The 22,278-nt window shown below is 43.6% G+C and overlaps 4 protein-coding genes across 6 annotated transcripts; 2 read left to right on the top strand and 2 right to left on the bottom strand.

Moving 5' to 3' along the window:
• Positions 1-2,266: 2,266 nt before the first annotated feature.
• LOC135433702 (nucleolar protein 11) lies at positions 2,267-4,617 on the bottom strand. Its single transcript, XM_064689885.1, has 4 exons — positions 4,415-4,617; positions 4,190-4,354; positions 3,772-4,135; positions 2,267-3,713 (listed from the first exon to the last, which is right to left on the bottom strand). Exons 1-4 carry the CDS (start codon positions 4,544-4,546, stop codon positions 2,344-2,346), a joined length of 2,031 nt encoding a protein of 676 aa, XP_064545955.1. The 5' UTR covers positions 4,547-4,617; the 3' UTR covers positions 2,267-2,343.
• A 149-nt stretch (positions 4,618-4,766) lies between these two features.
• On the top strand, positions 4,767-14,752 carry Ltn1 (E3 ubiquitin-protein ligase listerin). 3 transcript variants are annotated; one of them, XM_064689884.1, is made up of 17 exons: positions 4,767-4,969; positions 5,032-5,810; positions 5,873-6,052; positions 6,139-7,180; positions 7,690-9,009; positions 9,065-9,297; positions 9,354-9,537; positions 9,608-9,883; positions 9,943-10,383; positions 10,462-10,573; positions 12,342-12,553; positions 13,041-13,232; positions 13,293-13,460; positions 13,527-14,193; positions 14,257-14,337; positions 14,397-14,536; positions 14,596-14,752. In XM_064689884.1, exons 1-14 carry the CDS (start codon positions 4,922-4,924, stop codon positions 13,584-13,586), a joined length of 5,247 nt encoding a protein of 1,748 aa, XP_064545954.1. In that variant the 5' UTR covers positions 4,767-4,921; the 3' UTR covers positions 13,587-14,193; positions 14,257-14,337; positions 14,397-14,536; positions 14,596-14,752. The 3 variants fall into 3 exon arrangements, with proteins under 3 accessions (XP_064545954.1, XP_064545953.1, XP_064545952.1); XM_064689883.1 differs by having other exon boundaries at positions 14,588-14,752; XM_064689882.1 differs by having other exon boundaries at positions 14,397-14,752.
• Rcd7 (Reduction in Cnn dots 7) lies at positions 10,385-12,223 on the bottom strand. The gene is made up of 2 exons (XM_064689887.1): positions 11,303-12,223; positions 10,385-10,923 (listed from the first exon to the last, which is right to left on the bottom strand). Exons 1-2 carry the CDS (start codon positions 12,156-12,158, stop codon positions 10,604-10,606), a joined length of 1,176 nt encoding a protein of 391 aa, XP_064545957.1. The 5' UTR covers positions 12,159-12,223; the 3' UTR covers positions 10,385-10,603.
• A 1,361-nt stretch (positions 14,753-16,113) lies between the features above and the next one.
• Dred (Dctn1-related) lies at positions 16,114-21,891 on the top strand. The gene is made up of 4 exons (XM_064689628.1): positions 16,114-16,967; positions 17,119-17,256; positions 17,315-19,178; positions 20,135-21,891. The coding sequence occupies exons 1-4, from the start codon at positions 16,608-16,610 to the stop codon at positions 21,739-21,741; spliced, it is 3,969 nt and encodes a 1,322-aa protein (XP_064545698.1). The 5' UTR covers positions 16,114-16,607; the 3' UTR covers positions 21,742-21,891.
• Positions 21,892-22,278: the final 387 nt, after the last annotated feature.

The following is a 22,278-nucleotide window of genomic DNA, read 5'->3' as shown; positions in this document are numbered from 1 at the left end:
CTTTCACTGTGTTTATTTGACTTGATGATAAGAGAGACGATGCCATTAATCAATTAATTATTTTTAAAACAGCTCAACTTGTGCGCATAACAAGATGCCATGAAAAAAACGAGTTCTTTTTAGCAAGAACGAAATTGAAATCAACCTTTATTAATTATCTAAGTATTATCATGATTACATCTCATAGACTCGCTAGCTGCGCTATATTTGAAACTAATGGAAAATTATGATCTCTTAAGGGAATATATGTTTAAATACAAGTTTATTTACTTTGGTATACGTATATATATTTCGGCTTCACATAGAAGAAGACATGTTAATTTATACTAAGAACTTTACACACACCTGTGACTGAAAAGTTGCTATAGTCAGTTTTAAAAAGATTAATTTTTATTGAAAATAAATGTAAATGCATTTTCAATATCAGGCTGTTGCGCCCAGCCCTGGCTGTTTGCTGATGCTGTTGGCTGCTGTGCCTTTGCCTTCGTCCAGGGCCCGGAACCTGATGATCATGACGCTGCTTAAATGTTGTTGCTCTTGTTGTTGGGGGTAGCGTGTCGTAGTCGTTGTCGCTGTCGTTCCCTCATCGTGGTCGTCATCTCTTAACGTTTGTTTGTAACAAGTAACGCGCATCTGCATCTGCACTTGTGTGTGTGTATGTGTGTGAATGTTTGTCTGTTTGCTCGGGCAAAGAGTTACCTGCCCTGCGCTACCTGCGCACAGGTAGGCGTATGCTTGTATACATCTGTATCTGTATCCTTGGCACTGCAGCAAGAGGCAGCCAACGGTCAGCAGCAGCAACAGCAGCGCAGCATCAGCAAAAACCTTAACATAGCCATGTATAAGGTACATGTATGTATGTATATAAAGAACTCGAAGTATCAGTCTGCTTGTACATAAGGGTTATAGATTGCCCCTCTCACTCTCTCTCTCTCTGCTTGCATCTCTTTTCCTCCTGGTCTTGGTATGACTTGGCAGCTTGGGGTAGCTAGGCGTCTGCCTTTGCTTAATGGTTTTAGGAAATCGAAAATTAAATAATTTATCTCGATTTTATGACGTTACAAGCAGGTTTTCCCCCCACAGTGCCCTAGCACGCGATAAATCTTCAGCTTACAATCAAACTAAATAAAAAAAAAGTTGCTTTTAGCTCGCAGCCGAAGCTCTTGTAATTTAAATACTTAACTCTCTAATGCCATATAAGTTCAAATGTCTTTAAGCCGCCCCTAGCTTGAGTCATCTAAGCTTGCGCCCACGTCTAATCAAACTGGTAGCTATTTTTAAACGCCGTCCCCTCAATTTTTATTTTTTTGAGTATTTTCTTTATTTCTGGCTGGTCATCGCTCTCAAGTGGTCAGCGGCATACGGGATTCAAATCTGAGAAAGGCGCAGAGAAAGTGCCTGCAAGAGGCAGACCAAAAATAATGTTCAACTTGGAGCCAAAGTTAAAGCTGAAGTTGACTAAGTGGTTTGTCATTGTCGTGATGAATACATGTCAACTGAGGCTCTGCTCTTGGTGAGCGCCCATGTGCTTCATGAGCTAAGAATAATGGTAAACTTTGATTATTAGTCAGACAGCAGCTGGTAGCAACTAGCTAAAATGCTTCATCTTATGGTTAGGCGCATTTTTTCTCAAAGCGCTTTAATAGCAGCAATAAAAAAACCATGTTTATTGATGATGCGGATAATTGTTAGGATTTTCTTACTCTAAAGAGTGTCAGATATTCTATGTGAAAGCTGATTCAGGTTATAAGTTAATCCAATTCGAACTGGTAAACCTACAATTTGTAAGTTCTTTCAATCACACCTCGATTATTACAAGGAAATGTAAAAGGGCTTGCTTTGAAAAAATATCCGTAGATGAAAATTGAGGAGTGCATTCTTTTTAAGGTGTTTATGATGAAGTCAAATCTCAAAAATGTATTAAAATAATTTGTCCTTTCTATTAAATCTATATCTATATTATCAAAAAGTTTTGTTGATTTCATTGGGCACAGGCTGTGTGTTATTTGTATAAAATATCCATTAATGTGGGTGGTTGGTTTGATTTTTAAATAAGTTGTATGTTTAATATGTTCGCTCCGAGAATATTTAAAGTAAATCAATATGCATAAACTATTTTAATATACATCCCTCTTGCGGTCGGTCTAAACGGAAGAAACTTATTTTTCATATCATCTGTTATCTTTACCCCTCATCATTAAAAAATTAGGGTATTTACTGCAGTTTACAGCTGCACAGTTCGTTTGCAAATTAAATTATACATATGTGGGCGTTAGCTCTACATTTATTAAGCTTATGAGTAACAATCAATTTTGTTAAGAACAGAAAACTTTTGTGAACTTGTTAGTAAAGCTTGACCTTCTCAATGCCATACCACATGGTGGGGTATGGGTCTTTTAGCTGATGTCGTTCAATAATGTTGGTCAGCAGAGGCACCACCATCGCTAATGGATCCAATGTACTCGTATAAATCTGAAAAAGTTCCGACCACTGCGTCAGCACTGTCAGCAGCTCTTCATCTTTAGAGATGGTTAACAATGTAATATGCGAGGTTAACAAAGCGCTCAGCCATTGAAACGCTTGCAGCTCTGTCGGCGTATTGCCCAGGGAGGCGTTATTTTGGCTGGGACGCTCCTCGAGCAGCATGTTTGGTTCAGTGGCCAGTACATATAAATGTCGCAGCAAACGCTGGATATGAGACAATTCCAGACGCTGCTTCAGATGCTTCTCAATCGCAACAGAATTGAAGCTGCAGGCGAGCACGGCATTAAGTAGCTCATCATTAACTGGTGCTGGCTCGGCTACTTCATCATCTGCTACCATAGCTTCACCATTGGTGGCAGCAGTTGTAGTGTTGTCCAGCGCATAGCGCAAGCACCAGGCCAGCATATGCTCTGAGATGTTCGTGTAACGCCGCACACACATCAGAACATGCTCCGTATTTTGGGTTTTAATAAACAATGTTAAAAGCTTCTCTGTTATCTCCTGCTCGCCGGCTCCACTGCGCTCCAGTTGTCTTACAATCGATTGTACCGCCAAATTCTGCGGTCCCTCATCATAATAGTTGCTCATCAGTGTAATATTAACATCCTCCAGACCGTGGACAACTTGCATTAGCTCACCATCCACATGATGTTTGATGACTTCGTTTAATTCGCGCTCTGATATTTCTGGTGACTCGAAGGCCACAGTTTTACCATCCGCAGGCGGCAGATCTGTCAACGGTTGTTTTGACTGTTTGGTCTGCTTAACGGTATTGTAAAAACGAGTGTTTCCCCCAAATTTGATGGCCGCTTCCAGTGACTCCTCTTCATTAATATGATCCAGCTCAATGGGCGTCAAGTGTGTTTCGTTCAGCTGTGAGCCCAGCATGTCTACCAGAAGTTCGTCATTCATGCGATAGCGAACAGCGGCAATGTTCTGACCCATGGCCAGTAGAATGTGTTCATCGCGCGCCCATAATCGCGAGAAGTCCAAGTACACTTTAAAGTATTGCTTGGCATTAACCACCTTGAACTGTGTGTTGTATACAAGCAGTGAGGCGCCTTCTTGGCCATAGTTGGCGCCGTAGATTGCCGCAAAGTTGCGAGACAGACCGTATACTGACAATTTGCTCTCCACGTTCAGTTCAGCGAGCATTGATACAAATTGACCGGGTGCCGATTCGTGAGAACGCTCAGCCAAATTCAGCATGAAAAGGCGCTTGTCAGACCCTGTAAGATACATTTGATATTAGTTTTTTGCATAATAAGCAATGGACGTGTTACCCACAAATTGTCATTAGTTGGGGACCTGCGTCGCCTTCAACGACAGCATGACCCGTTAGGCGGACCGCCTCTCTCTTTAGTATATAGGAGCGCTTGTTGCCATTGGACAGGGAGCGCCTTATAAGGCAAAATTCGCCCGTTGCATGTTTTTCTTCAAAATAAGTGAGCATCCTCTGTCCCTCTGATAGTGTATGAACTGTTGGCTTGCTCAAAGTTTTGCTGGCGGCAAGCGCCAATTGCTCCGCGGAATCCTCCCTTTGGTTTTTGCGCGATTCCAAAGCTTTTGAAAGCGTCTGGCAGTAGCCATCGCTATACAAAACGAGTGCTTCCTGGTCTGTGTATACCACATGACCAATGCTCTTTTGGAACTGTGTGCCAGAAAAGTTAATAATAGTATTATAAATTAACGTGAAATACATTACCTTTAGTTTTTTGCACTTGGCCACATCGGGCGTGTCCACATCCCAGAGACGAAGCGCGTGGTTGCCGAAAACGCCAACGTATTTCTGACTATTTGGATCATATATCACTTTTGCTGACAACTTTTCTGGCATGGACCAACTGTGCAGCTGCTTTTGAGTGCTAATCTACAGTTGTTGGCATATTAGAAGTTTGAGTGGTAACATTTGAAACACATTGAAACTTACATTTAAAATAACAACAACATTGCGAGCCAGCGTAGTGATTACATTTCCCCGTTCTTTGTCCGCAGCCATACCCAGAAACTCTTTGGGATCCGGTATTGGAAATAGATTGTAATATGATAAGAATTTAGACATTTTAAAGAAATTTAAACAATATAAGCCCAATCAAAACAATGCAACACGTGCGGGTAAATTGGGGATGGAATACTATCGAGCCGACTATTGGCCGCAACCATCGATATTTCTGCAACAATATCGATAGGTTTTCTTATGAGAACTCCGTCGGCTATTGATAGATTAGACAAAAGTGAAGAGTGAAGTTGATTTTTAGTCAAAATAATATTGTGATAAGTGCATTTTATTGTTCAAGCTTGACTGAGCATAATTAACAAAATTATGCTACAGTGAAAATACTAAACAGCTGTTTCAGTTTTACTACCGTTTGCGTTGTAAAGTTTTTTGCACTTGCACACATGCGGTCACATTGCTAACTTACTTCAACGTGTTAGAATGGGTGGAAAAACGAAACAAGCGCCTCGTACCAAAAACAATGCAAAGGTAAGCATTAAAGCCATGCCAAAGCACTTGATGACTAATTTATTTTGTTTTTCTCTTGCTAGCCATCGAGCAGCAGCCGCTCCGCGGAACTGCTGGGCAGTACAACGCCCATGTTTGTTGGCTTCTCGGCTCAAGCCGATGGCAACTTGGTGCCCTTTGCTCCTGGCTTTGCCAGCGCCGAGCAAATGCCAGAGACATTCGATGCCAGCATCAGCCCACAGACACAAATAATACTGCGCAAGCTATCCAAAAAGGATCCAATGACAAAGAAAAAGGCGCTGCAGGAGTTGCACGAATACATAACAGAATCCGATTTGGATGCACTCAAGAACATTTTGCCGCTGTGGCCAAAATTTTATCACAATCTGGCCAACGACGTTGAGCACTCGGTGCGTGAACAAACGCAGCTGGTGTTGCAGCTGCTTGTCTCCAAGTGCAAGCGCGCTATGGCGCCGTATCTGAAGCAACTGGTGCCCGTTTGGCTGGCCAGTCGATATGACAACTATGCGCCCGCAGCAAGCATTGCCAGCAATTCTTTTCGTGAGACCTTTGCACGCACTGGCGAGGTCTGCTTGCATTGTCAGAGTGAAATAATTGAGTATTGCACACGGAATTTGACCTTTCACACGCCTGCGACGCTTTCAATAGGCAAAAGTCTAAAACCGGAGGAAGCAGAGCAAAAGTATCAGCGCGTCGTCATCGGCAGCTTTAAGGTCTTGTCCTTTTTCATCGAGCAAACGTCACAGGCGGAGGAGCAAGGCCAGCTAAAGCAAGGCTTGACGACGCTGTTGGCGCATCATAAGTTCTGGACTTTTGCCAAGCACAAGCTGCCAGCTATAAAGTAATTAATATAAAAAAAAAATGGTAAACAATTATATAACATTATTTTTTTGCGCATTGTAGAGCCGCTTGGTTTGATTGTGTCTATCATGTGTTGCTATGCCCCAATCTGCTGGAAGTGATTATACCCCAAAAATCGCAACTTATTACCACCAGTTTTCAGTTCATCGACGACGCTGATCCTCTGGTGGCTCCCCACGTTTGGGGTTGCGTGCTGCTGCTGCAAAACAACTATGAGGATTGGTATGATGAGAGAAGAGAGCAAACAGCTCTGTTATTTTTATTTCCATTTGCATTCTTTTATTAATAGAAATATTTTGGCATTTCAGGTATTCTCCTCTCAATATTCGCAAGGCGCTGCTTCCGAAACTCTCATCCCTGTTGCGCAATGCCTTCAATCGCAATGCTCACGCCATTTGTCCGAATCTGCTCCCATTCCTTTCAAAAATTACTCAGGCCAGCTTGCAAGATTTGGATATTTACGAGTTCTATCAGCGCTTCTTCGATGATCTAAAAACTGCCATCGTGGGTCCACATGAGCCACCACTATCCAAATCGGATACCTCGATCATGCACAATGCGTACTTTGAATGTTTGCGCTTCATACTGCAGCAGGTCAACAACAATCCACAGCGTACTGATGCAATAGAGGAGTTTAGCTTTCAGCTTCTGGAACAGCAGCTATTGGAGCCCATTGGGAACCTGCTGCGCAGTGAGAGTACCCATGTCAAGTACTTTTTCCAACAAGCCTCAGCGTTGGTTGCTTTCTGGGATCGTGAGTGCAATAATGTTGTCGATAAAAGCTCCTGCTCCTTGTATGTAAAATTACTGAACAAGTTCTGGACGCGCATCTTTGAGCTGGTCACTCAAGATCTTGCAGTGGAAGATGTCAATGAGCAGCTGCTGTCCCATGTGCTGCTGCTGGTGCAGGATCTGCATGTGGCAAATCCCAGCTTGGAAACGCAGTGCGTGAAGTTCGTGGAGGCGGACGAGGAAAAAAATCTAGAGACGGCTTCGCAACAATCAACGCCCACTAGAAAGGTTCACGACGCAGCCGCCTTCATACAAAAAGAGCTTAAACAGCTTGTGATAAAATTGGTGCGCATTTGCCTGGACAAAGCGAGCAGCAGCAGCAACTCCGCTCGGTTCATAAGCCAAGTGCGCACGCTGACTAAAATGTTCACAGATGCCGAATTCTACAAAACTCTAACAGAACAAGGTGAACTGCGTGCAACGCTGGATAAATTTGTGGCACTTCTGGAAAAATTAAATGCCGATGCCTGCGAGTCGGTGGTAGAAATACTCTTTGAGATTCTTTCCCTGCTGGAGCCGGAGCCGCGCTTTGAGTACATTGCTGACACGCTATTGAAGGTAAGAAAAGTTTCATTATGTATTATGCAAAAGTAATCCTCATCAATATAAAAAAATATATATATAAAAATAAGTATGAGTGGTAGTCAAGGTAGTCAATTCCTAGAAAATATTCTGTAAACTTTTGTAATATTGCATCAAAAGTGAGCTTGTAAAATTTAAACACATCATTAGATAAATAACTAATATCAATAACTCGTTAGAATTGCAAAGAAGGGATATTTGAGAAAGAGAGAGCTAGAAATAACGAGAGTTACTTTCCCTCATTTGCTCTCTTCGGCTCATCTTTGCTCGCGAACTCTCTGTTTCTCTCTCTCTACTCTCTCTGAAATCTCCCTTCTATAGGATTCTCACTAATTCAAGTAGTGCTAAACGACTTTGTTAATTTGGTGAGTGAGGAACAGAGAAAGTACAAGTGCAAAAAATAAAGTGGTTAGAAATGTGGACATAAAGGGAGTGCTAATTTTAGCTGAAAGCTAATATTATTAATTACTATTATTAATTTGTAGATAAATCAACAACGCGTACAAAATCTTTTGCTGCATCGTCTGCTGTCGTATCCGCTGTGCACAGAGCCTGCCGTGCGCCAAATGCTCGCCAGCCCAGAGACCTGTACTGTTATCACACGCATTGCCGAGGAAGTTGTTGTGGATAACAATCGGGATAAATTGAACTTGTTGCATAAATGCTTCTTTCAAACGGACACGGGTGATATTCTAATTAATGCGGCGACCGTGGATAAAATACTCCTAGCCATGTGTGTGCCGCTAGAGGGATCAACAGCCAGCGATATGGTTGAGGTGTGTGGCAGCTTTATAGCACAGATTATGCCCGTCATTTGCAGCAAGGAGAACTCTTCGCTGGCAGTGCGTCAGCAGGTCTTTTTAAGGTTGTACAAGTTTAGCCTAGAGCAACGAGCTAGCGAATATCTGTCGGAGGATACGCTGTGGGAGATAACTACCTGCTGGCAGGATGCGCTCTCAAGCAAGGACATTGAAATCAACGATGAGCTGCTGAAAAGTTGTGCACTCATTGTGGAGGAACTGGCACTGAATACTGAGCTAAACGCCAGCAGCCTAGATGGCATGGCTGAGGCTATGGCCAAATTTGTCATTTGCTCCACGGAGAACATTGAAGATGAGGTCGAGCGTTTGTCGCGCATTGACGAGACCATGGTGGCGCTGCTAAGCTCTGAAGTGAAAACAGCCGACAGTGTGTTGCAATTTGAGCAGCATTGTGTGTACCTGGATACGGTGTACTCTTCGAAAAGTGCTGGTGTAGCCTTCGAAAGTGCAGCCTTCGACGAACTTAAAATTCAGCCGCTGCTAAGACGCGCGGCTTTGAATTTTTCCACAATCTGCAAGCTGGTTTGCCGTGTTGATAATCCGCAGCTGCCGCAACAGTCCAACGAAGGTGAAGATGAGCTAACCGAAGACTATTGTGATGCCAATGCCAATCTACTCAAGCAGTGGAGCGAGTGTTTAATTTTGGAGGTAATGCAGTGCATGCAGGTGGCTGGTGCTGCAGATGCCTGGCTGGAGGTTAGCCTTAAAGTGGATGGAGCCTGTGAAGAGCTGGCGCTGAGTCTATCCGAACAGGTGCGCAGCTTTATGGGCAACAGCAGTGAATTGGTGGGCATCATTAAGCAGCGGCTGGAACAGGCAGCTTTAAAACAAAATAGCGTCATAAGCTGTCGCCTGTTGGGTTATCTGATTTACACCGACCAATATGCGCCCTTTGAGGAAAGCGCCACAATTCTACTGCATGAGGCTCTCGGCGAGATGCTTTTATCGCAAGGCGCGGTCAATGCATATGTGATGACACTACAGGTGAGCAATTTACTAATTTTTAATTTACCATTTATTAAAGCGTTGTCCCTTTTAGCACTTGCTCCCGAAACTCTCGCAGAGGTCACTTAACTGGAATAGCGCCATCATGCGCACGGAACCTACTGATTGGTGGACGAAGGCAGCAGTCTTTCGTTGTTTGCTAATCAATAACTTTCAGTCTGATCAAAATAAGAAAACGGATCGACACTTTATTACTTCGGCATTGCAGTTCTTAACTCGCGTTGGTGACCAGCAAAATGCGAAAAAAGAGCTGCTGCATTATAATGTGTAGGTTGATTCGAATTCTAATATATTAATTTATATTAAGACAAGTCTCTTTTTAGGGAGTTAGTAAATCAACCATATGAAGCAGTGCTTAATACCGTGGAAATCATTAAGCTGCTTAATGAAATCTTACAACGCTTTCCCCATGAACTCAGCATTAAGAACTGGGATACCATACGCATTGGTCTTGGCTCTTGGGTGCTTACTGTTTCCAAGTCAATGGCATATTACAGCGATCCGAAGGTACGTGTTGTAGATAATCCATATCATGTTGGGCCTTCAGTGATAAATTAACACTTTTATATATTTACAGACTTCTTTTTTCGTTGTGGCTGTGTTTCAACTGTTCGCATCGCTCAATAGTTTCATACGCTCGGAGAAGCAAAAGAGCTCAACGGAACTCCTAAAGAACGTGATCGATGAGTGGGAGAGCCTCTTTGCCAGGGAGGTCAATGTGGTGCTCTTTAAATCATATTATAAACTGACTCATGAGGCAGGTGTGCAACCAGAATTTCGCGTGTGCTACGAGGCTTTGATGGAGAGTCTAATGCCCGCACTGGAAGTGTTGGACTATAGCTTTATTTACGGGGTAGCTAAGCCAATTGCAACTGGACTATAGCACATTTTAATTTGATATCCTTTCTGTAGTTCTGTAAAGTGCCAAACTCAAAGCTGTCCCTGGATCATCTATGCAATTTTCTGCTCAAACAACTTCACAGCTCACAGCATTGCGTCCGCCTGAATGCAGTTCATGCTCTGCGCCAGTTAACGCCCCAGTTTGTGGCCGACGACATTGCGCTGAATGAAAAAGAAAGTGAGGATATTGAAGCTGCCTCTTCGACGATCGCCAAGTGGCACTTTCTCAATCGTTTTGAGGATTATTTGAATCGCTATGATTCGCTCATACGTAAGTATTTGGAGGAGTTCAGTTTTAAGGTCACCGAACTAGAGGATCTGGAGCCAATTGATAGACACGATGCCTTAAGCTATTTGCTGATATGGGACTGTATTATAAATTCCTGCGCCAAGTCGCCGGTTGCATTGCGCTCTGTTTACACAAGCTGGCTGAACGAGAATCATTACGAGGAGGTAAGTTTTTAAATACCACTACGGTTTTACTTTTGATTTGGGTTTAACAAACTTAAAATTTTCGTGTACACTTCATAGAATTTTCTACACTTTCTCTTTCGCGCCATGCCGGTGGATATATTGAAGAACCATAGCGCCAAAGTGCATAGCAATGGTGTCTACAAGGAGCTTAGCTGGTCTCAACTGAAGGGTAAGTGATTCACTTATATGCATTATTTAATTAAATAAGCGTTTCTTCTGAGGGTAGATTTTCACCCAGGGCTTCTCGCAAATAATCCTCGCCATATGTCTCAAATTCTGACATGCCGAAATCATAATCATCCACCATTTCTTCGCCCACTTCTTCTGACAACGAAATGTAATCAGTAACAGGCACGAAGGTTTCATCATTATCCGCGTGCATCGAACGTGCCAGGGGTACTTGTTGTGGTGCCATGTATATATTCAAGTTCGATATGAATTTGTTTATCCAAACGGTCAGATTGTTAGCCAAAATGCGTTGATAGTCGCGCAAGTTACTTGTGGTATAGAATTCTTGTTCTGTGAAATTAGAAATGCGGTTAATGCTTACACGTTTTGCAGTTGAGCATGGGCATCTGATCTAAAAACTAAGCATATTTGGGGTGTTTTATTATAATTTACACCTCATTGCTATATTTAAAAGATGATACCACAATTAGAAGCAGAGATATTGTATAATTTTAGCATAATAAGCTCCTCCGGCTGGTTTTTTCTACCCATGTCGAGGATCTATTCTTGCTTAGTATCAGCAGCCGAATCGATATAGCCTTGCCTGTCTGTCTGTTTCTAAGCAAACTAATCTTTCTGTCTTAAAGTTATCGTCATAAATATCGGAAATCTTTCAAAGTCTCTCTTATTTTTCGATAAGATCTATCTGAGTTAGTCTTCTTTCACTTACCAGTAAACTCCTTGATTCGCTCCAATATAACAGCAGATAGCGGCGACTGCTCGTCGATTATGAACTGGTCGTTTAGGAGGAAATCCTTCATCTCCTCAAAGAGTACGCAAACAATTTTCATCATCTGCTTGCGTTGACGCTCAATAATGAGCTTTTTGAGTCCGCTGCAGCGCTTCTTGTGCTTCTGCCTTTGGGCGCGACGCTGTCGCATCTCCTCCTCCAAATACTCCATTGCCTTTTCCATGGTCATCGATTCGACTGGTGGCTTCGGTTTTAATTGCTGTTGCAGGGCTGCAATATGCCGTTGCGAGAGAATGTGCTTGAAAAATTTAAACGTATCCTTGACGCGCATTGGATGCGGATTCGCCAGGCGTTCCATGCGAGCGGTGCAGATGGGCACATAGATCTTCTTGGTGATGTAGCGCGGCTGCCTGAGACGCTGCGGCGAGAGGAAATTCTTTTTGGGTGTAGCCAAAAAGCATGTGTGCTCCTCCCGCTTTAACATATCACGGTCGATGATAATTTGGCCGGTGTGCTGGCAGGGCACATAGCATGGATGATAGCGCGGGCAAACACAAAAGAATTTATACATATGTTGCGGTTCCGGTATTTCCGATTTGACCAATCGTTTAATGCGCTTGGCGCGATCCGGTCGCAACTGGACCATGGCCAGGCGCGCGTTTAACTCATCCGCCACTGTGATTCCCGTGTCCTGGGGCCCACGAGGGGGCGGCATATCACTTGGCGTTTTTGTAAAGTTGATTGCCTCGGCCACGGTCTTTTCGCTCTCCAGCTTTATTTCGCGAGCTGGCGCCTCGCTGGCGATCTGATAGAAGTTCAATGGTTTTTTATCCATTATTGAAATAAAAATTGAAAGTTATTTTACGAAACGAACAACACAACAAAATTATCACAAACGAAATGTACTAAGAACTTTTGAATATATGAGGTGTGTTTCTGTGTGTGTGTGATTTTGTTTGTAATGGCCTGCTAATATCACATAGCATTTCTTTAACTGCTTCTCCTTGTACTCGAACAGATCCTCAACTCCCACTGGAGCGGTATGCATGCCATCTGTATACGGAGGTGTTGCGCAAGTTGCCAGCCGTGGTGCGCAAATGGTGGAACACAAGCCAGTCCAGACAGAAGAATTTTGTGGACAATCTGACTACCAATTACGTTAGCGCACTGATATGCAGCGAGGAGCTGAAGGCAATCGTCAATCGCAAGGAAAAACATGAGAATATGCAGGTGGGTAGCCGTTTCTTTCTTGTTCTTTATTTAGTCTCTCTTTAAACGGTCTCCTCGATGCACATGCGCATCACAAACACTACAATGATGCAGACGAGTAGCACTATTATAACAATGGCCCGAAATATCTCAAGCGGCACCATATTGCGAATAAACTTTGTTAACTTTCGATTACGATCTACACACAAAACGCAAACTTCAACAAAATAACCGCCTTAAGTACAAAGTATCAAAGGATACTTAGTTTGAAAAATAAATTTTTGTACACCGTTGCATTTAAGAAGGCATGTCCAGTCCCACAGCGTAAATATATATATTGTTGATCGCACTGAGTTGAGCCGGGTCTGTCTATCTGTCGGTTTCTCTGCAAACTTGTCTCCTTCTTTTTTGCTATGTTGATGTAACTTGACATGAACTTATATATTACAATATTCATGGAGCACTATGATCATGATCATTTAAATTTTCTTTTATCATCCATTTTTAGGTGACAGTGCACACATCCACTCGTGAGGTTCTGGCCGTCTATGCCATTGATGAGGCACGCATGGAGCTCGTCATTACTCTGGCGCCCAATTATCCGCTTGGCGCTGTTAAAGTCGAGTGCGGCAAGCAAATTGGCGGACGCGCCACCTCACGTAACGTTGGCATGCAGCTGACCATCTTTTTGACTCATCAGGTGAGTGCTTCATTTACTATTAAATAATCTATATCCTTACTTATATTGTATACTCTATAGAATGGCACCATTAATGATGGTCTAACGCTGTGGAAAAATAATCTGGACAAGAAATTCGAGGGCGTGGAGGAATGTTATGTTTGTTATACGGTTATACACCAGGACACCTGCCAGTTACCCAAGTTGACGTGCAAGACATGCAAAAAGAAATTCCACGGGCCGTGTTTGGTAAGCTCAGCAAGCATTAAATATAATGGAGCCTTTACTAATAGATAATTCCTTCAATTTACACAGTACAAATGGTTCACGACGAGCAGCAAATCCACCTGTCCAATTTGCCGCAATGTCTTCTAAAAGATCTACTTCATTGATATAGTTTGGCGACACGTATTAATCTAGGCACAACAAAAGCTTTGCCGATAGTCAATAGTTTAAATTTTTGGGCCCTACCTGTAAATCAGTGCATAATAACAATAAATTCGCAATAGGTTTAAATTATAAGACTATTATTATTTTCAAAAAGAAAAAATGCTATGTTAATCGAATTCTATATAAGTAACGTAATGTTTTAACATTTGTTGTCACTGATGCCAATCCTTAAAGATATCCAAAAATTAGGCATAGACAACTGTATCATATAAATAAGAAAAAACTTAGTAGCCAACAAAACATTTTCTCAGCAGGCGTTCCTCCCAAATATCATATTCAATCATATTATTCTCGACACTTGACACGTTCAGAGCGAAAACCGAACTGAACTGTATACATTTCTTCAACAAATTTGTGTGATAATTTTACAATAATTATGGCGAAGCAGATGAAGATCATCGGCAATTGTCCATTTTGCCAACGTGAAGTGGGCAGTGATATGCGTCCCATTAATCAGCTGAATATGGACCATATCAACATTCTGGCCAACGAGTTAAAGGATATCCAGCCATCAGAATCTAAAGTTAGCAAAGTGAGTACGCATAAATTGGTTGATCCAAAGTATTCAAATTCAGCAATTGAATTAACTCAAAAGGGTAGCGAATCTATTGCCGCGATAACTGACACTATGTTGAATATGGTCAAGGAACAGTTCGAGCGCATCCCCGACTCTGAGGTAAGTTGGGCTTTTCGTCGCAATGTACCTTTTGTTATATTCTGTGTGTGCTTTTTAAGAATCACATTCCTGAGGATCATGCAGAGCTCATACTGGCTATGCTGTCGGAGGAACAACATACATACGATAAGTTTTTGACCAAAAAAACTTCTGCGAATTCAAAACCACCGGTTAAGCGCAATAAATAGCATTTTACCAAGTACCTATTCAACATTTTTAGATCAACCAAAAATAAACATACGACTCGCAGGTTCTAAGACGTGGCTGATCCAATTTTTACATCGTTGGAAAGTTTGATACTGTTTGTCGAGGGGCCATATTGAATACTTTGCGATAGTCGTTTTTATAATTTTACTTTTTCGTTTTTCAACATTATAAATTGCATAGTCACAATAAATTCGCAAATAATTTTAAATTGGCCAATTTTGGCATAGCCAATGCCTTTATCCACCTAATGCAGTGGATTTTGTGAAACACGTCTCTAATGAATTTAAATGTTGGTGGTCGGATTCAACCAGCTAATTTTCGCACAGCTCACGGCCAAGTGCGGACTTACATACATCACAAAAGGTACCTATTTCAGTCTGGCGAAACTGATTAAAATTGATTATATGATATGTACTTTTGTTTGTAAAATGCAGGGCCGGTAACCCAAGAATTGTTTTGATAGATTTACGGTTCGAATTATCTACCGGCTCGTTAGCCCGGTAAATATAATCGTAAATTATAACCAAATATCAAGTAAATTTTTTGGTATATGATTTTGGTATTTAATTAATTAATTAAATTTATTTTAAAATTTATTTATTGCCCGTTCTACTGAAAATATTTCAAGCCGTAGATATTTTCATAAAGAAGTTGCGGGCTAAATTCTATTTCTACCCAAAATTGAGATCTACCAATGAGTGGGTCCAAAATTCTTTGAGTCTCTCAAAAGCTTATACAAGGGGAGGGTAGTATAATGTTGCCATTAAATGTGTAGCGCATAAGGTACGTCTCCTATTCCGCAAAGTATATATATTTAATGAGAGTATCAATAACCGAGTAGTTATAGCCATGTCCGTCTGTCTGTTCATATGGGAACTAGTCTCTCAATTTTAAAGCTATCGCTTAAAACTTTATATTGGTCCGTCTTACTGTTGGGGTATACCGTCTAAGTTTACACGTGTGTATACCCTTGTAGAGGGTATTATAATTTTTCCATGATATGTGTAACGCATCGAAGGAAACATCTCCGACCCCATAAAGTACATATATATATATATATATATTAGGTCAGCATCAACAGTCGAGTATTAAAATTCTTTATATATCCATGTCCGTCCGTCTGTCTGTCCGTCTGTATTTCTATATTCTAGATAATCATTAAAAGCAGAGTTGATACTGCCATGTCCGTCTGACCGTCTGTCTGTTTCTATGGGGCCTAGTCTCTCAGTTGTCTTGAAACTATGCATAGGTCCGTTTTGCTGTTGCAGTCGGTAAATATGTCGGAACTGGCCAAATAAGCCCAGAGTCTCATATAGCTGCTACTTATATAGGGACGATCGGTCGAAACGTAGGTTCTTGTAGTAAATGATTTTTTTAATGGCAAAATACTGTGTTTTGCAAGATATTTTCATCAAACTCAGCATTTACGCGCTTCCTTCTATATTGCTATATGACAAATGTCTACATGCGTATTCAATCTTTGTTGTGCCGAGGATATGCGTGCTTTCTCGTTATTAAATGATTCGGATTGTATCAGCGTTAAAATTATTTTGAAATGTCTGGCTCGAACCGGTTCAGTTAAAAGCCAATTTGCAGCCTCTTTGAACTAACCATTATGTTGGGAACAAGACACGAATAAGTTTTCTGGTTAACGACTAAATTCAGATTGAATTCCTTTTCAAAATGGGAATCTCGAGGGAAAACCCTATAGACAGCCGGGGCATAAGTCAGTGGCTGTTGCTTCAGTATACGAGCGACATTTAGAACCTTTTTAAATCCAAAGTCAATTACATACTTGCTTAGCAAATCCAGCCACGTGCTGTATGCACAATTGTTGTTCAACCAACCACCCTAGAGTTCACGATTCTGCGCTCTAGCCGTGGGACCTTTGTTTCGGCCCCGCGCTGCCCCGTTCGGCCTAGGGTGGGGCACGATATGACGAACGCATCAGTTTTGCGTTGCACTCTGGTGGGGTTTGTTAACTGGGATTAGGCACGCCATCGCTCGATACACAGCGCCGGGCCATATGCGTTAAGCCAAAATGACGTAAGCCACCCGTGAATATGTCAACAGCTCAACCGAAACTTGGCCAGCGTGTACAAGTAACGGGCAAGCACCAACTTTGTGGCCAAGTGGCCTATGTAGGACGCACCAGTTTTGCGGCTGGTCAGTGGTTTGGCATTGTGCTGGACGAGCCGCGTGGCAAGAACAATGGCAGCGTGCACGGCAGCACCTACTTTAAATGTGCGCCCAACTTTGGACTCTTTGTGCGTGCCCAGCAATTGCAGTTGCTGCTAGAATCGAAACAGGTGGAGCAGCTGAAAAAACAGGACAAAAATCGCACAAAGGACAGCATGCAGCGCGATGTAAGCAAAATGAAGCTGGCCGGCAGGAACAGAAGCAGGCAGGCGGCCGACGAACAGGTGAGTCACAAGCTGCAACTGATGACTGCTGTGAATCATGTGCATACGAAAATGTGGGTGGAGTCAAAGGTTCCTTTGTGGCGCATATATGCATTTAAGTTCACGTACACATGATATCCACTCTTAACCGTATTTTTTACCTCTTTCACAGAATAACCAAAGGGCGGCTAAAGCATCAGCTAAAAAGCCGCCAGAGCATGCGACATTTTCAATGACCACTTCCAAGACTTGGGTGACTTCCACTCAGCTACAACCACAACCGCCACCACAGCCGCAACCGGAAGCGCAGGTAAGGAAAGCCATCATGAGTATTCCAAGCGTGTTAACAGCTTGTCTCTTTAAAACAGGAGCTGGCCAGCCCATCTGCGAGCTCCCAGCAAGAGTCTTTGCTGACAGCTACGCAGGACATGGACCCAACGCAGTCTGAAGCTGTAGCCTTTACACAGAACATAACGGAGCAAAAGCAGGAGATAACGTCTAATCCTGCCACACAATCAAGTGCAAGCACATTGCCATCTCAAGCTGTTGGGCCGGCCAAGTGGGACCAAGCTGGAGCTGCCGCACAGTCGTCCATATTGACGCCACCAGCTTTGACCTGCAATCAACGACGCTCCACATCCTACACACAGCTGCGACCGACTCGCATCAGTCAGCCGAAGCCGACAACTGCCCAGGCGCAGAGCACCACGGCACAACTAACTCTGGCCATGCCGGTGCCGCTGGCCTTGGCGCCCAAACGCAGCAAGACGAGCATGAGCCCGACAAGCAGCCTGAAGCGTGCGGCGGCACCTGCTGCTTTTGTGGAGGCTGGCTTTTTGGAGATACTGCGTCCACAGTTTACGCCGGGTCCGGCATTGCGCACGCCCAGCACGGTAGCGCCACCGCTGGACAGCGCGGAGCTGCGGCAACTACGCGAGGAGCTGCAGCTGCTGCGCGTGCAGAAGAGTGAGGACAAGCTGAAGCTGCTGGAGCTGGAGCGCATCAAGATACACAACGAACAGCTGCTGGAGTTTAAGGCGCAGATTATGACGCAGCAGGTGCTGCTGCAGCGGGAGTTGCAGCGGTGTCGTCACGAGCAGCGCGAGTCTCAAGAGACCGCCGCCAAATATAAGCGGGAACTGGACAATGTGGCAGACAGCGTTGAACTTTTAACACTAGACAAGGAAATGGCCGAAGAGCGTCTGGAGACGTTGCAAATGGAGCTGGAGATGGCGCAGGAGCGCAACGATGAGCTCAGCTTGGATCTCGAAATTCTACGTGCCGAGCAGGAGCAGGAGCACAACAATGACCAGTGCCTCGAGAAGACTGAGAAGCAGGCGACGAACACAACGACGCTGCAGACAACCGGCGAGTTTCTGCGCCTAGAGCAGTATAACCGGCGTTTGCGTGACACGGTGGTCCGACTACGGGATACCCTGGCGCATGAGAAACAGCTGGCGCAGCGCGCACACAAAGAGCTGGAGACAAAGCACTCGGAAATCAATGAACTGAAGAGCATCAAGGAATTGCAGAGTCGGCGCGTGGATCAAATGGAAGCGCAGCTCATGGATCTTAAAGAGCAGGTGGATGCCTCATTGGGTGCCGAGTCTATGGTAACGCAGTTGGCCACGCTCAAACTGGAGCTAGAGGAGCGTGTTAAACTCTTGGAGGATGAGGTCTCCGAACTGGAGGCACTGGAACAAATCCAGGAGCAGCTAATTGAAAGCAATCAGGAACTGGAATCGGACTTGCGTGATGAAATTGACAAGCTAAGCGGTCAGGTGAAGTCGCTAGAGCAGCAAAAGAATGCCGCCTTGGAAAGTCTCTACGATCGTGATGTGACCATATTGAAGTTCAGAGACCTGGTGCGTCAGCTCCAGGAGCAGCTGCAGCTCAAAACAGACGGCGGCAATCTATCCATTGAGGATTTTAGCAGCGCCAATGAATCGCAACAGGAAGAGACATCCCAGCAAAGTCTGGCTGACTATCAGCACATCTTCAGTGTGAGCAAGGCCTATGGACGCGCACTTGAACAACAGCTCAAGGGCGTGGAGCTGCGTCTCGAACGTCAGCACTTGGATCATGTGTTAGCCTTTGTTCCGGAACAGTTTCTGCTACGTGGCGGTGAGCACGACGTGGTGCTGGTCATGTTGCTGCTGGAACGCATGAACGAAAAGCTGGAGATCGTTTGCCAGGCAATCAATGAGAAATTCCCAAATGCCTGCGAATTCGGTGAGTACCATTCCAAGTCATATATTCATTCTGACCATATGTTTCCAGTTGGAAAAGAGCCATATTTCATATATCTAAACGAAAGCTTTACAAATCTCATCCTTATACTTTTTGTGTTCTTTATCTAATGTTAAGTTGTTATAGTTAAGTCATCTATTCCTTTTTGCTCGTCCAAGAACTATTTCTTAAGTTTATTATTATTCGCTCGAATTCCGATGAACAGAGTACCTTGTTATGCAGGGTATCCGGGACAGTTTCTTTCAGGCATAGTTGAGTGTATAAGTGTGGGAAAAGGGTGGGAACAGATAAGTTTATTTAGTGAACATAGTGGAGACAATCTCGTCCGTGATTAATCTATAAATAAGTAATACACCAAAATAATTCTAAAATTATTTGAGGAGGAGAGATTAATTATTTGGAGTCTACTGGAAAATAATGTCGACCGCAAACCAGGATCTCAGTTTAAACTACGGATGGCAAATAACAAGAATTATTTTTATTATTATATTATTATACAATTTTGTCTTGGTAAATGGAAAATTGTGGGGACCGGACGCATGTGCCAAACTCAGGAATAGATAGGACAGGAGATAGAAAAAAAGACCTTGGATCTGTTTTGGATGGGTCAACGGATCGTTCAACTCCTTGGACCAGAGCTTTGTTTCCTTTGAAAAATATAGACTTCTGAGATTTGTAGGCGTCGCCAACATTTTTGTCTTTATCAATAAAGAGTTTCCACATGGACTACTATTACATATAGGCTTCGTTCTCTCAAAATTGCTGAGATCACATAATTATCATATCTACAGGCAACGTTATAAGTTCAAATCCCCGATGGAAATTTTTTTTAAAGTGATTTATTTATAATAACAAGTTTTAATTTGTTTTAAGCATGTTCTGTTTTCCGTCACGATATGGACTATATTTAAGTGGATCTATACTTGTTATCCTGCCAGGTCGCGATGCCATCTTTGAGGGTTATTCCGTGCAGCGCTACATCTTTCGGGCCCAGTGCATCTATTTGTTGAAGAGCCTTCAGCTGGTGCTTCAGCAGTTTCGCCATGGACTCAATCACTGTGACTATGAGCTGTGCACACATGCGGCCATTTATCGCATGGATCTGGAGTCGCAGGAGCAGCAGCTGGATGATTTTGTACGTCTGTTAAAGACAGGTCAGCTGGATGAGCATACCAATTGCGAGCCCATACGTCGTGTACTGCACTACATCAATGGATTGCATCAGAATCTGATGCCGCCACAGACGCTGGTGGATCTGCTGGATGAGCAGCAGCTTTATGTGGCACTGATTGAGGTCTACGAGGCGGGCATGGATTCGGTGAACGCGAATGCGGGCATGCTGCACACCATCATACAGCTGGGCGATGAGCAGACGGCCTCGTTCCACTGCATGCAGCTGCTTATGGAGCACAGCTGTGCAGCCAAGCAGAAACTCAAGAAGCTGCAGCGAAAGCTGGGCGGAAACAAGACGGCCGCTGCCTGGACGGGCATGCAATGTGCGCGCTACCAACGCATCCTGGAGGCCAACGAGGCGCTGGGCGCGCTCATCAGCATGCTGGGCGTGTCGGCGCGCGAGGCCACCAAGGAGTCCAATGGCGGCATTGCGCACGAAAAGCTCTGGCGGCTCTTAAGCCTAAACTACAGCAAGTTCGCGCCCGCACAGGAGACAGAGCAGCGGGAGCTGGATGCGTATAGTCAGCGTTGCATGCAGTTGCTTGAGGAGCAGCTGGAGGAGCTCTGCACATTGCTGGAGCCCAGAGATGTTAACACGGAATACGTGCGACATCCCACGTGCAATACGTTGCAACAGCGCGCCTCTCAAATCAGGCGCCATTATGAGGATGTCAAGAGTTTGGAGCTCGCGGTGTCGGAGCGGGAGAAGGAAATCAAATCACTTAAATATGCGACCAAGCTGAAGCAACAGGATTACTCGGAGCTTCAAGTACGCAAAGAGATGGCCGAAAAGCAGGTGCACCGTTTCAGCCAGGACTATTGCCAAACTCTCACCCAAATGGCCGACGGCATGGAGCAGCTGGAGCAGGCCATGCTCTGCAAGGAGGCGGCCATGCAGCACGCCCTCAACATACTAAACGAAAAGCTGACCACTCTGGAGCAGGCCCAGGAGCATTGGCAGCAGCAGCAGCAGGTGGACAGCGCATGTGCCACCAGCTCGACCCGCAACTGCAACAGGGAAATGAATCTGATGCATCAGGCACTGCGTCAGGAACGCAAATTACGCGTCCAATTGCAGGGTAATGAATTGTGCAAAAACTTTGCCGCTCTGGAGCCGTTGCATGTGCCGCAGCTGGAGCCGAGCAGCGAGCTGGCTGCCTTGGAAGCCCAACTGCGCCGCTTAAAAAACAAGTGGCTGCTCGCCCATCTGGACCTGGGTCCCAGCGGTCCTCAGCGTCGCTCGCACATTAAGCTGGAGGGCAGCCGCCTGTTGCGACATATCTTCCAAACATATTGCACAGTGAATCCGCATCGCGCGGCGCCCACAGATTTTGGGTTCTTCATAAGCGACGATCTGAGGCGCGCGTTTTAGGCCAAGTTATATATAGTATTAGACTCAAATGTATTACGGCGAAAACAAAAGTACATTAATGTGATTTGCTGCTTAACCTATTAACTATTATTATAAAGTTCATTTTGTTTGTTAATCGAAAATAATTAAATTTGCAGTACATAGCGAAAATATTGAAATAACATTAATTGTTTATCATATTAAAAAAAGGTGCCGCTCTCTGGTCACCCTTAATATATTGCTATAATTTATAATCTAAAGTTTCACTTTTCGAAATTTTTATTAAAATAACGAATTTTGCTATTTTTATATTTCCTTTTCTTATAATTTTGTATTTGTAAAAGTTAAAAATATTTTAAAGCTGAAACATTTTTATTTAAACACAAAACAAATCTAAACTTTATGAAAAATTTCATATAATGCAATTTTGATTTTTCGTACGCATAAGTAATATCGGGACCTGTGGAAATTTTGGGATCATGCAAAAATTGCGTCCATTCCTCATGTATCAAAAATTTCCACGGAGTTCCCGTTCCGATCCCGTCTCCAATCAGAATA

Source organism: Drosophila montana, unplaced genomic scaffold, assembly GCF_035044405.1.
Source record: "Drosophila montana isolate Dmon_TW-CO22-7 unplaced genomic scaffold, ASM3504440v1 contig_3218_1, whole genome shotgun sequence".
Lineage (NCBI taxonomy): Eukaryota > Metazoa > Arthropoda > Insecta > Diptera > Drosophilidae > Drosophila > Drosophila montana.
This window is presented reverse-complemented; position numbering and strand designations above follow the sequence as displayed.